At 46.6% G+C, this 13388-nt stretch overlaps 1 protein-coding gene across 4 annotated transcripts in view; it reads left to right on the plus strand.

Annotated features, from left to right (window-relative positions):
- Window positions 1-767: 767 nt before the first annotated feature.
- Window positions 768-13388, plus strand: part of MITF (melanocyte inducing transcription factor) — a 109865-nt gene continuing 97244 nt past the window's right edge. For 3 of the 4 annotated variants that reach the window (XM_068408697.1, XM_068408698.1, XM_068408700.1), the window contains exon 1: window positions 768-1065. In XM_068408697.1, the coding sequence (XP_068264798.1) occupies window positions 962-1065 (104 nt within the window). In that variant the 5' untranslated portion in view covers window positions 768-961. The remainder of the gene's footprint in view (window positions 1066-13388) is intronic. The other variant, XM_068408701.1, reaches the window with a different exon arrangement.

A 13388-nucleotide genomic window follows, 5' to 3' on the forward strand; every position in this document is an offset into this window, starting at 1 on the left:
GGAGCCCATCTGGAAGACAAAGCGGCATTAAAAAATTTGTGCTGCAAATAACTGAAGCCCAGCTGGCTCTCAAATGTTTAATTTTATTGCACCTTTCTTCGCAACATTTACGAGCTTTTGCCTATTTATAAAGGCATGCGAAGTTCGAAGGAAGCATTTAGAATTATAAATTCTTGTGCTGAGAACTTTTTCTGAAAAGTGCAAAGAGTCCTGAGGCGTGAACGCCCATCACGTTTGTACCCGGCAAAACAAACTACCATAAATGTCCCACTCTCTGTGGCTTGTAGGTCTCTGTTGTTTGCATTCAAACCCATCCCATCCTCCCCTGCTTAACCCAACCCCCGCCTCTATCTCTGACCGAGCTCCTGACCAGGCCGGCGCCCCGGGCTGGAGCTGCACAGGCCTGTGGTTGTGCTGCTGGACACCCACCGCCACCTTTGCCAAGGCCCTTTGCCAGACACCTTCGAGGGTGTGATGAAAAGCCCGTGGCGTTCCCAGCTCCCCTCGCTGCCGCTGCCTGCGCGGCGGGACCGGCCGCGGGCAGGGGCCGGCCGAGCCCCCCGGAGCCCCCCCCGCCTCCGCCCCTGTGTAGCTGAGGGCAGGCGTGACGTCACGCGCGGCACCTCTGGCGGCCGCCTGTCGTCAGAGCGGTGTGACGTCAGCCCTGCGGGGCGGGGCGGGGGCCGGGGGAAGGGGAGGGGGCGGCAGGTGGCGGGCACGGCTCGGCTGGGCGCGGCGCCCCCGGCTGACAGCGGCGAGCCCGGCCCGGCCCAGCCCGGCGCGGCCCGGCGGGAGTTGTAGTGCGCAGCGTGCGGAGGCGGCCGGGCCGGCCCCGGGGCGGACTACAAGTCCCAGGCGGGGCGGGCGGCGGCGCTGTGTGTGTGCGGGAGCGGGCGGCGCGGCTGGGCTCGGCGCGGCGGTAACCTCCCGTCCTCTCCCTCTCACAGCGGCGGCGGCGACGATGCAGGCGGAGTCGGGGATCGTGCCGGACTTCGAGGTGGGCGAGGAGTTCCACGAGGAGCCCAAGACCTACTACGAGCTGAAGAGCCAGCCCCTCAAGAGCAGGTGGGACCGCCGGCGACCCGCACCGCCCCGCGGAGGACGCGGTGCCCCCCGCGCTGCGCCAGGCCCTGTGTAAACGCCACCGTACCCCCCCCCGCAGCCAGCCCCGCGCTGAGGGCAGGCATCTGCGCAGCGGGGCGGCCATTTAGCGCTTCCTGCCATAATAGCGGCGTTGTCGGGCGGGAGGGCGGGCCGGGCCGCGTTATGTAAAGGGCATTGTTGGCCGTGCGGGGCCTCGCCGGCGCCCCGGGGCAGCCCCCGCCGCCCGCGGGCTCCTGGGGGGGAAAGGCAGCGGCGGGACCTGCCCCCCGGTGAGCGCCGCCGCTGCTCGTGCCCGTCCCCGCGTGTCTCCCCTCGCCCCGCAAGTGCGGCGGCCCTCGGGGGGGGTCAGCGCCAAGGTGCGCAGTTGTGGCAAGGTCTTGTGGCGTCTGAGGTTGTTTGGGGGTTTTGTTTGTGACTTTGAGAGCAGGTTTGTTACTTGCAGTTGCTTGGGGACCCGAAACTTTTGCCTAGGTACGTCAGAGTATTTTTTTCCCCGAGATATGTGTGTTCTTATCTGGAGCGGCTGCGTCGCGGAGATAGGGTCTTTAAAGGGAAATAAGGCGGTGTTTGTTTCTCTCCCTTGCGGGGTGTTGGGTACCTGCTTTCCATCCTAGCACTGGAAAAGAAAAGCAAATGCTCTCCCGCACGTTGAGCACCTACCTTGTCGGCAGCGGCATGTTTCTCCCTCCTGTGGTTTCTCATTCAAAGTACTCCGGTGGTAATGAACCTTCCATTTCATTGCACCGCTCTCCTAAGCAGTACTCGGCTGAGTAGAAGGTCATTGCTGCGAGTGTGTCCTGTTTGTAATCACGCCTGTTTTTAGGCTGTCTTTAAGTTTATGGGTTTTAGTTTTGAACAGTGCTCTTCGTACCTCTGTGCATGCAGTTGAAAAATGAATGGGAAGGTAAATATTTAAAAAGAAAAGTATTGGAATGATCTTAGGTTGTACTGCCTGTCAGACAGACTTCAAAGTAAACAAATACATTTTTGCTCATGCTCTGAATGTTTAAGAAATGTTGAAAATCTTGTAGTAAAAGATGTTAAAAATTCTCTCACTGTTGCAAGGACTGGCAAACCTCGGGCCACCTCCTGTGGCCTGTCCTTGTGGCAGCCCTACCTCACACTGAACCTTTGGTGTTGCTGAGAAATGGTGTGTGCAGTGGTGGTGACCCTTTCACAGACTGACAGGCCAGCCAACCTAGCCAAAGGTGCCAGAACTCCTCTGCCCTCCAAGGTCATGCAGGGAAGTTGCCCTTATCTGGGTAATTAGCTGGCAGCCAGACTAATGTGTGGAGAGAGGACATCACAGAGAAGATGGGTTCATCAGCAGTGGTGGGTTTCAGCTGTGATGGGAAACCCACAGGGCTTCGGCTTCAGTGTCTGTGTTGCCAGTGGAGCGCAGCAGTTGCAGGGTAGGTGGCTGAGCACTGATGCCTCATGCCGTTGTCAAACAGTTCTGTTTGCACCAGCCGCACGTTCTAACTGGTGTGCAGGAGTTGTCCCTTTGTGGTTGTCCGCTTTGTAGTCAGCAGTTTGTCTATGCCTTCGGATGGTGTGGGCAGGGAGCTTAGATAGCAGGTCTGCATTTGACCTTGCATAGGTGTTCCAGCTGCTTTTAATTCCTGTGACTTGATGCATCACTGTGTTCTTCATTTCTCTCAGAAGGAAGAGATAATAAAGAAACTCTGTAATGAAGCACTGGAGTATTTGGCTATCTTCTAAGTGTTGAGACTTCTAACTTCCCTGGAGTGAATTGCCCCAGTCCGTTCTCACCTGGTGGTTCTGCAGAGCCAGCACTGCCCACCGTTGGGGTTTAAAGGGTCATCCAGATATCCTGGTGGTGCCTCAGGCCAACGTCTGTTCTGATGTTTCCAGGAGGGCTTGTTGGATAGGAGAGATGACCAGCTTGCCCCAGTCTGCTTCCATGTCCCTCCACACGTACCCATGCATAGAAGAAGAGGTAGCCCTGAGGGTGGAATAACAACCCGTGGGTTTTCTGGCAGATAGCGAACTGATACACTCACCTTAGCATGGAGCCTGCTCATCTCACGTACAGTTCTTACCTTGAGGTAGGGTCTCAGTTGTCTTCCCGGTCTTGTGGGAGATGAAGAAGCAAAGGAGACAGGGGCCCCTGCCAGGTCCGTATAAACCTGTCCCTGGAGCCAGGCTGATAAAACTTGATGATAACAGGATGCAAAAGCAGCTCACAAACCTGTTTGCTTCCTGATGTGCAGATCGTAATCTAAGAGGACTTCTGTAGTCCTTCAGCTTTGCTCAGGCCTGAAACCAGTCTGACCGATAATTATCAAGGGTATCCGACATCACCCTGCTGCTTTCTCTCATGGATGTAAATCAGGAGTAATTGCACAGCAGTCAGGGGAACAGCACCAGGTCAGCATGGTGTAGCGATGGGACTGCGGCCATGAGAATTGCTTTCTTACCGTCTTCTCTGCAGCCTTGCTCTGGAAAGGTGCCTGGGGAGCAGGCAAACCAGAGGTGATAGCTGATGTTAGGAGATGAGTCTAAATAGCCATCTGCTCTCTTCCCTGGTGAGAACTGCTGATTTCCTAGCAAGATTCAGGGCTTTCTCTGATCTGTTCTAACCATAAGAAGTGAGAAGCATCCTGGGCTTACTCTTAGCAGCTGAAATTGTGAGTACATAGCAAAAGCCATCCAGAAACAGGTAAGAATGCCAGTGCTCTGAACCAAGAAAAAACTTGTTTTGTTGCCCAGCCCTGCCGATATTGCTGTCCTTTGCTCAGTAAAACTCTCCTATTCACTTCTTCCCAGATTTGCTTGTTTTCCAATGCATGACATCCAGTGAAAGATTTCTCCTCTTCAGTGTGCCTTTGCAGTTACTCCATCCGTATTTCATAATTCAAGTCTGCAATCCAAAGCCACAAGGGGTCTGATAATAAAAGCTGTTTGCAGTAAATACTGTACTCAGTTAGGCCAAGCCACAATTGAATGTTAGAGGCCAAAGAAAAATGTAAGCCCAGCAAAAAGCTTTAATCACAAGGGAGGGAGAGAATACATGGGGCTGAGATAACACCACTTCCAACCATATTTCCTAAACCCCTCAGACTCAAAAGAAGTTAGCTTCTTGTGCTAAGTGCTAAATGCATTTAAGGGTTCTCTGGAATTTGCTGTGGTTGAATGTCTTTGAAAACTGAGAAGATGTTTCAGTTGCGTTGGTTTCTCCAGAGTCACTTTTCACTCTGGGAGGAAACCGGACTGTGTGACTAGCCAGTAAGACAACGAGATTTATGTTTTTTCCTCACATTCATACTTTATTGCCCTCCTGCCATATTCCCAAAGGATAATAGTTTTAATTTGTAAGTACATAAACTTAAATGTGTGTGTGTAATGGACAAGTAAATAAGATTTTTTTTTTTCTGGTACAAGCAGTGCACAATGAAAGTGATGGAGTTTTATCTTCAGGCAACCAGCTGAAGAAAATAATCAGTGATTACCAAAAGCTAATACAGATCCTGACATGTCTGCACGCAGTCATCAGGCGCTGTAGGCTTGAGTTACATCTATCATGCCACTAATGTGGATTCTGTAAATCATTTGACTTATTAAAGCGATGTTTTCGATGTCAAACTGGTATCTGGAAGTAACGGCTTTACAGTCTGCCTTTGTGCAGGGCGATCTAAACTAACCCACATGTGCCAAATGCAGCAAAACCAAAATAAATCTATATTCAATTACTTTTCTCTGTTTTTTGGTTCTCTGTAACGTGTGTCCGTTTGGGTGGCACGCGCGACCTAGCAAGTGCCAGCAAATTATGGTCAGCTGTAATTTACAGCCTTGTTCTTAATGAAACTATGTACATGCAGGTAAATTACTGCTATTGGTGCTATTTTTTGTTGCCCTTTCCCAGCTTACTTATTTTCAGACTGGTCAAAAAGCACTGGAATGATCCAGTTACTGAAGTATTTTCAGTGGAAAAAATTATTAGCAAATACTTTTAAGTTGCATGGTAGTCTTTTAAGAAGATTATTCTTGCTCTATGAGCAATAGCATTGAGATGGAGTTTGTCATTATTAAAGCAGTGATGTTTTTATAAAATTCTCATCATTCCTGGTGTCCAAATGCTTTTTTAAATGTAAACCTTCAATATTTTACTTGCATCAACCAGTACCTCATCTCTATCCAGTTAGGATCCTCTGTAAAACATTCCCCCCACCTTTTTTTCCTTCTGGTGCTATGCTAAACATAATGTTTGTTGAGGAAACATTAATTTTACCAAAGAGGCACATGTTTTTAAACTGTGTACTTACTCTGGAGCCAAAGAGGACTTTTCTAAAGTGCCTTAGTCTGCAGATGATCAAATTTAATTTCGTAAATGAACTTTGCAGCATGATTAAATTTGAACTTGATTACATTAGGCTTCTCAGCGTTGAGTTTGTGCCTTATTGGAGGTAGTCTTTTCATATTACTACTATTTATGGATCTTGTTCAAGTGTTTTATATTCTGGTTGGGTTCTGCAATGCAGTTTGTTCAAACTACTGCTTATATCTGTTCCAGTTGTGCAAGAAGTGGAAAATATCCTTTATTTAGAACAGGTCACATGTGCTTGCATCCAGGAACCACGTCTCAGCGTGTTTAAAAAAAACATAAAAATGTATCTTGGAGGAACAGATTTAAAAAGTTCCTGAAATATTTTTCCGTCTGTTACTGAGGAACATTACATATTTTAAAAATAATAGCTGAGTTTAAAGTGGTACGTAGGCTAGCACTGACTGAAGTCAATGGTAAAAGTCTTAACCGACGTCAGTGGGAGTGGAGCTAAGCCAGAAGTATGTCTCTCTGAAATCTCTCCGGTAACATTTTTGTGAGTGAGTCAATAATCCCGTGTTTATTCTGCACCTCAAATTCGCCTTGCTGGGAAGGAAACCCTCACCACATCTTTTTGTACTCTTTTATTTTTGAAAACAGTCTTAAAAGGAAAGGCTGCAATTGGAGTGTCTATTGTATAAACATGTGGAGACAATAAGTGGTATTTCTTTGTATTTCTTTAGAACTGGGAGCCGGTGCTGCTCCCTGTCTGTAGCAGAGCGTTTTCCGTGGAGAGAGATCTTGGTTGACCTTTTCTCTTCTGCGAAACTCTCCCTCTGTTATTTGCAGTAGGCCTTTGCTATTTAGCAAGGAAACAGAAATAGCCCATGAAATTCAGTTCATCCTTTGCTTTGATATGAGCTATTGAACGTCACCTTTTTGCCTCCCTGGCCTGCTTTCCTCATGAGGAATGTGTTTAGCTGCCAAGCTGATCAGAGGGTGCACAGATATTTTGAGGCTGAGCTGACTGCACTGGCTTTGCACCTTTTAGCATGCACATGTATTTTCTTTTTATTTATCAGATTGCTGGCTGTATTAGTTGTGTGTAAGTACTTATGCACTCTGCATGACATAAATCCATACCTTTCTGGTGAGCAGGAAGCTTCCCTAGCTGGCCACTATCGATTTACAGAATCCAGGTGATAATTTGAATCAGTATGTTCTTCTGCCTTTCAAATGGCTGAAAATACACCGATGCAGCCCTGCTGATGGACAGCTGGGGTGCCTCTGGTACTGCTCGTTTCCCCATGTGTAGTGGAGGTAATTTCACAAGCCTCTGGACCAGAATTTTTGGGACTGCTGTGAACCTACCAGTTGTCATTACCAAGTCATTGCAGAGCTTATTCTGCGCTGTGGATGTTTTTATTTGGCACTTAGGGTGATGTATCAGAGGTCCTTTCCAGCACGGTGGTAGGCAGGGTGACTAATTCCTTCTGTACAGTTTGGTCAGTATCTAGAAGAAAACTGGGAAACAAGAGCAGAAGAGACTTGCAGATGAGTTATTTTATAAGCAAATTCAGTCTCTCGCCACGTTCTATGATTAAAAGTTTAGTGGGAAGTCGTCTGTACAGCTGCTTAAAAATGAGCGTACAGGAGAAACTTGTTCCGAAATTTACTATCCTGTCCTCTATTTCTAGGTTTGCTTTCCAAAGCAACATGCTTTCAGACTTTGGACGTGAAACAGGAGGAGTTATTTTCTGTTTACTTTTCTGCTAAAAATTGAAATTGCATGTTGGCTGTTAATTGTCTTCCGAGAACGATCTGCTGTTTCAGTGTTGAGAACAAAATGAGAGTCCAACTTCCATTAAGCTGGTCAGGCTCTTGGCCATTATTGTCTGTCTTGTTCTATTTTGGATTTTAAATGTTTTTGAAATGCATTAGTTGTAACACTTTTGGTGAAATTCACTGTCTTTTAGTATCATTTTTGCTGGAACAAAGACAACATGATTAAGCAGCATGGCATGGCAGATTGTGCTGGACAGTTAACTCTTGCATCACTATCATGTAATACTAGAACAGTGATTATTTTATTTATTTTTTTGATAATCCCAGCAGTTAAACAGTGACAGGACAATTACTGGCTTACATGTGGTTTTACACTTCATTTCATACTGGGGAAAAACAGCACAGGAAAAGGAATATTGTTGCACATTCATAATATAACAATGCTCCTGCTTTATCTGTGACAGCTGTACCAAAGCTGATGCTGCTTTGAGTGTCAAGATAGAAATATTGAGGTTCACTGGAAGCAAAGACTGTAATACAGTCTGAAATGGATCAGCCTGTTCTCCAGCCCATCTCCAAGGTAGAAGCTTGTGGTTTCCTGTGTTAGACATGCCAAAGGTCTGCTTGCTATGAGTGGGGTCTAGCAATTTTTGGGGTGCCTTTTGAAAGGGCTCTGTCCCAGTATCTCTGGCCAGAAATTCAGCTTGCGACTTGTGTAAGCCCAAGTCGTTGATGTCTTGTGGGCTCCACCTGAAAATTAAGTATTTTGAAGAGGACGTAGGAGTGTCCAAGTGAAAGAGGATGGTGTGGGTATCACTGGTACAAGTACAAAAATTGTGAAGATTAATAAGAAAGGCTTGCAATACGACTGCTAGCTAATACTTTAACCACTAATAGTGCCGTTGGATGGAGCTCATTTTTTCTGGTAGCATCTCTGCTGCAAGGGCTGCTGTAATGTTTGTGTTAGCAGCTTTCTGCCAAGCATGCAAGGCAGGGTCTGGTGGTTTATAGCTTTTTTTTCTTTGGTGGTAAATGATTATGTAGAAACCCTCTGTAGGTTCCCCCTGCCCTGACCTGCTGCTCACAGCTGCTGCTTGGACTGGACGGGCAGGTTGATGGGCAAAAATGTGTTGCTGTGATATATAATTACTTCTTCCAGCATGAGCCAACAGAGCTGCTTGCTGTGATGATTGTTACGTATGCTGCTATGTAAAACAGAATGCAAGTTTAATGTAGGGTTCGGGCTAGTATTTTAATGCTGTAATTAACAACCTCCAACAGTAAACAAGTTTTTTTTAAATCGGTTCCCATGAAGCTTATTCCTTTACGATGTAGGCAGACATACGTTTGCGGATGTGGAGTTTATGAATTCTGTATTACTTGGAGAAATGAACATCAAGAACAAACAAATACCTCTTTTTCAGACCCTTTTTCTCTTACTCTGGAATACCACAGGTACGGTGTCAGGCGGCTGCAGTCGGTATTTCATAGGGACATTTTGGCTAAGGGAAACGGTCGCATTTGAGGCGATGTGGCAGTTCCCATCTCTTGGAAGAACTGGATTCGTGCTTTTTAAATGCTCCCCCCAGAACGGTGATCTAGTTTCACAGGTACGTTGTGCCTCCGTTTGTGCTGCTCTTTTGACACAAAATGGGCATAAACCCACCTGAACCTGCTGCTTAGGCTGGTGTGGCTGGGTGGAGCGTGCTGGGGGGTCTGGTCTTCTCTGACCATCTCGTGAGACTGCTTGTGAAGAGACCACTGAAGCTGCAGGGAGTAGGAAGGGGGTTTGTATCTGTTCAAACCTACAAGGGCAAGCTTCATTTGTCTGTGTGCAAGGATTACATGCTTGTTTTGGCCTAGTGTTAAAGAATTTATTTTTGATGAATTCTGTGAGAAAAAGACTTTACATGGTGAAAATTAGTGTTTTGGGTACCTGGAAAGATGTTGATCAGCTTTGAGATATTTATGTGCTGGAAGCTTGCCAAGTGCAATGTGTTTAAAGCATCACACCAATAACAATACTGTATTGTCAAAGCTTGACTGTAACCCTAGGATGCTGAGACGCTGTTTCTTGTCTTCACAGTATGTGACAACACAAACTGCTGTATGAATAGTAGAAACCTAGTAGAGCAGGGGTGTTGGGACCTGGAGACTGGAGAAAAGTAACGAGAAGTGGGAATAACTGGAATATGCCGAACGAAGGATGCTTCAGAGAATGGAGACAGGAACAATGAATGATTGTTACTAATCTTACTGCCAGCCATCCTGTTGTAACATGTAACCACATACAGAAAATAGGAATTACTGTGAGCCTTTCTGGAGGGGAAGCAGCTAGCTAGAAAACTGGGGATGGAGCTAAAGCAGCTGGGAAATGTTTCAGGGTGAGAAGATGGGGAGCAGGGGTGGTTGTGGTCCTGGAGCATCAAACTGGGTATTCAGGGTAGTACCATAGAGATGGAAAAGGATCAGTGAGATAACTCAGTGGGAGAGCCTGGCTGAGCATGTTTTGTGCACATTTACTATCTCCTTTCAGGATTCTTTGAGTTTTATCTAAATAAAGGAGAGAGTCTGTATAAAAGATGGCTGACTTTGGGAATGCTTTTTCTGAATGTGTCCCTGCGTGGTAATACGCAGCTGTAAAGCCAAACTAGGAATGCAGAGGTAGAGGGAACAAACCAAACCCTTTTTGTAATGTTTGTGGACTTCAGCCTGAATAAATAACATTTGCAACCTGAGAGAATGAAACCAGAATGATAGAGATGTGTACACATGCAGGAGGGGATGATCTTACAGAAAAGCAAAGGGAAAAACCTCTTTTGAGCAGTTCATTGGAAGCTGAAAGGAGTTCAGGGGGGTATGGGCTCTTGCAGTGGGTCCCCTGGGATGCCATTAACTACTGTGTTTGGGTTTCTGCTCAGTCTAGCAAGTTTTATTTTATTTGTACCAAATATTTACAATTCTACCCAAGCTCAGCCATGCAAAAGACACATCCCAGATGTCAGTCTTTGTAGTGGCACAGTTCAGAAGAGTCACTGGGATCGTTTATTTATTTATTGCTGTTGTAACACGAAGGTTGCTATCTGATAAATAATTATTCCACCCTTGGAGAAGGCACATTGTAAATCTGTTAAGCTGCTCCTTTGTTTGTTAGGTTTGTGCATAATGAGTTTGGAATTTAAGATTAGTAGTATGCTGTGCAACTGCTCATTTCGTGACCTCATCCTCCTCCTCCTCGGCTCGCCTGCCCGTCCACCTGTCACATCCTGTTGGGCACCTACGGGTATATTCCTAAGGGGAACTTTGGTTTAGCGTTGCATCATCTCATTTTTATGTGTTCTGCTGCCTAGTGGAATTAAAGAAAGAAACCATAAGGTAGGTGTCTAGGTTCCTTACAGAATGCACGGGGGAAAGGTGGCTTCAAAGGCGGCTTGTGAAAATCGGCATGCGGCGTGGAGGATTGCCTGAGTCAGCCAGCGAAGGGTGTAAGAGGCTGGTGTTGGTGTTGAATGCTGTCCCTTGAAGATTTGGTTGTCTGGTCTAGGTGAGCTGTTGCTAAACCTTTCTTGGAGCGATGTGCCAAAGCCAGGTCTGCTCTTACAGAGATGAGGAAGAACAGGTACAACATCCCCCTACCCCAGCTTTATCCACTTAGGGGACAGAAGTTTTGAGTTCTAGTCCTGTCTGTGACTCAAAATGTGGGATTGAACATGTCCACCACCCTTTGGAGTGCCCAAACCAATAAACCATGGGCTTTTTGAGGTGTCTCTTTTGCAGAAGCTGGTCCGTTCTGGCTTGTATAGTATTCGTTGAACTGGTAGAGGCAGGAGTGGCTTGGTGTAACACAGGGGAGTGAGTATTCGCCTGGGATGGTTCTCACCCTGCTCCAGAAAATAGTTTTTTGTACAAAGTGGAACAGCTCTACCAAGAAGCAAGGAAGATATGGTCAGAAATTAGATTGTTTTCAGCTCCATCTGTTTCTAAGAGGCAGTTGTCCAAATCTCTGTAATTGGGGTCACAGCATGAAATAGGGGACCTGCTTGAAATAAGGTGGTGATATTTGGGGCACAGTTAGTTGGATGAAGGGAAAACGTCTTTAGGGTTATGTGAAGCAGAGGTTCCTGAATTGCTGCAGGAGGACAAGGAAGTTGAAGAGTGGTATGAACTCTCTGATGGAACTGATAGCCAAATGGCCTCTCCGAGTGGTATATATAGGTGAGGAAGCTGCCAGGTAAGGGTGGATGTTAACAGCGAACACAAGTATACATGAGTTCCTGAGAGCACTTAATTTTTTAGGAATGTGAAATAGTTTGTGGTACAGCAAGAGAAGCTTGAATCTGTAGAAGTGGGTAAGGTAGGAGATGGAATCGGATTATGTCTCTATCACAGACTTGTTTTGATTTGGCTTGTTGCACAATTTACAGTTTCAATCTAGTTGCAAAACTATTCTGCAAGTGATAATTTGGTTCCCAGCTAATACAGCTTTTGATACTTACTGTACAAAGCTGTGCTGTAGGAGTTGCTCGCCCTGAAGATGCCGTGGGCCAGCAAGGACTTTGTTTTTCAAGTGTGTCGAGTAACCTAGAAAAGCATGAAACAGATCTGCCTGTTATGAGGATCTTGGAGGTGCTGGAGCTGCCCCTGCAAAGAAAACAGGGCTGGCTGGAAGAGGCCTGGTGCTGCTGCTGCGTGTTTGCAGAGCTGTGGAGGGTCTTTCTTGCTGCCTTTTTGGCATTTCCCAAAGGGATAGGCCACCCTGCCTTTACAGCAGCCTCTTGCTTTCTGGGAGAGATCCCTCTGAGTAGGCAGTAATTACTGTCTTTGCAAAGGAGTCCTCGTTTGTGAAGGAGACTGTTAATTATCCCTGACTTAGCCTTTCTAATGAAGGTCCTTATAAGAGTTGTGCTGGGGTACCAACAACCTCCACTGCACAAAATTTCCATCCTCTGGGTCTGCAGCGTGCGCAGGGATCTCTTGCACCGATCCGGAGGGTGTGTGTGTTCTTGGGTCTCAGGTGGGATCTTCAGAGACTTGCTCTTTGAAACTGTTGACTGGCCTTTTGCCTTGCAGCACCACTTGAGACTATAAATAGACCTGCAGAGGAACAGGTCCAATGAACTCGTGTTCCTGAATCCGTTCTGCTGTGCCGAGTGTCGCGCTGCGTACCAGCTCGGTGGAAGGAGGCTGGTGAGAAAAGGCGGCTCTTGCAGTGAGCTGGAGCACCCCTGATGGTGGCTGCAGTCTGAGCTGGTAATCCCACCATTCTCATACCCAGAGCTTTGCCTGTTTTAGGTAGGCACAGAGACAGAGGCACAAGGAAGATGACAGGTTCTGCTATCCCAAAGGACTGTGAGAGCATCAATGCGCTATTGATCTGGTGCAACGTTCAGCAGATCACGGTGATGCTCTTGTCTGTGCCATCCTGGCTGGCTGATGTGGAACACCAGTGGTGCTGCAGGAAAAAACTTATTAATGATCTAAAGAAGAAATGCTTTAGTGATTTCTTACAGCTTCTCCTTGTTTAAGTACTGGATTTGCTCACTCACCTGTTTTCTCGTATCGTTTTTGAGATGTGCTGTGAGCTGCAGGATGGTACTGGTTTGTGTGGTTACCAGGCTCATCCCCTGCCATCTGATAACTCCTGCCCCGTTGCTATGAAACGTTTTAGTGAGATGCCATGGAAAAGGGATGAATATCCATCTGTAACCGCAGAGATGTTTTTCCATGGCTCATCTCTTGCTGATCTTTCTGATCAGTTTTCTAATTCTGCTGTTGGTGGATTTGAATGATTTCTGGTGTTGTCGTACAATTGTCTGATGTGTGTTTTCCATCCGTAATTTAATACCTTTGCATTGAGGTTTATTAAATAACACAGTGCAGAAAATTTCAGTATCTGTCCTTGCTGTGTCTTTTCAGTGGGTTTATTTTTTGTGGCAAGGACTTTCACAGCTCTTGAAATTCCAACTCTGTAATAACTATTTAATCTAAGACAGTTTTCCCTGTATGTAAGAGCTACAGAATCAGGCTGTGCTTTGGAGAAACGCTAAATTTGGCTGCTTGCAGAGTCATCCACAGAATATAGGTTGTTCCGTAGGTGCTGTTTGGCTTCTTGCAGTGCTATAGGCGATGCCAGGCTTTGGGGGCTGTGTGACAGAAATGCAGTTCCTTCTCTCTGCACGTAGCATGGGCAGAAATAAACGGGACAACTAGGAAC

The sequence above is a fragment of the Nyctibius grandis genome, chromosome 10 (assembly GCF_013368605.1).
Source record: "Nyctibius grandis isolate bNycGra1 chromosome 10, bNycGra1.pri, whole genome shotgun sequence".
Taxonomy (NCBI): Eukaryota; Metazoa; Chordata; class Aves; order Nyctibiiformes; family Nyctibiidae; genus Nyctibius; species Nyctibius grandis.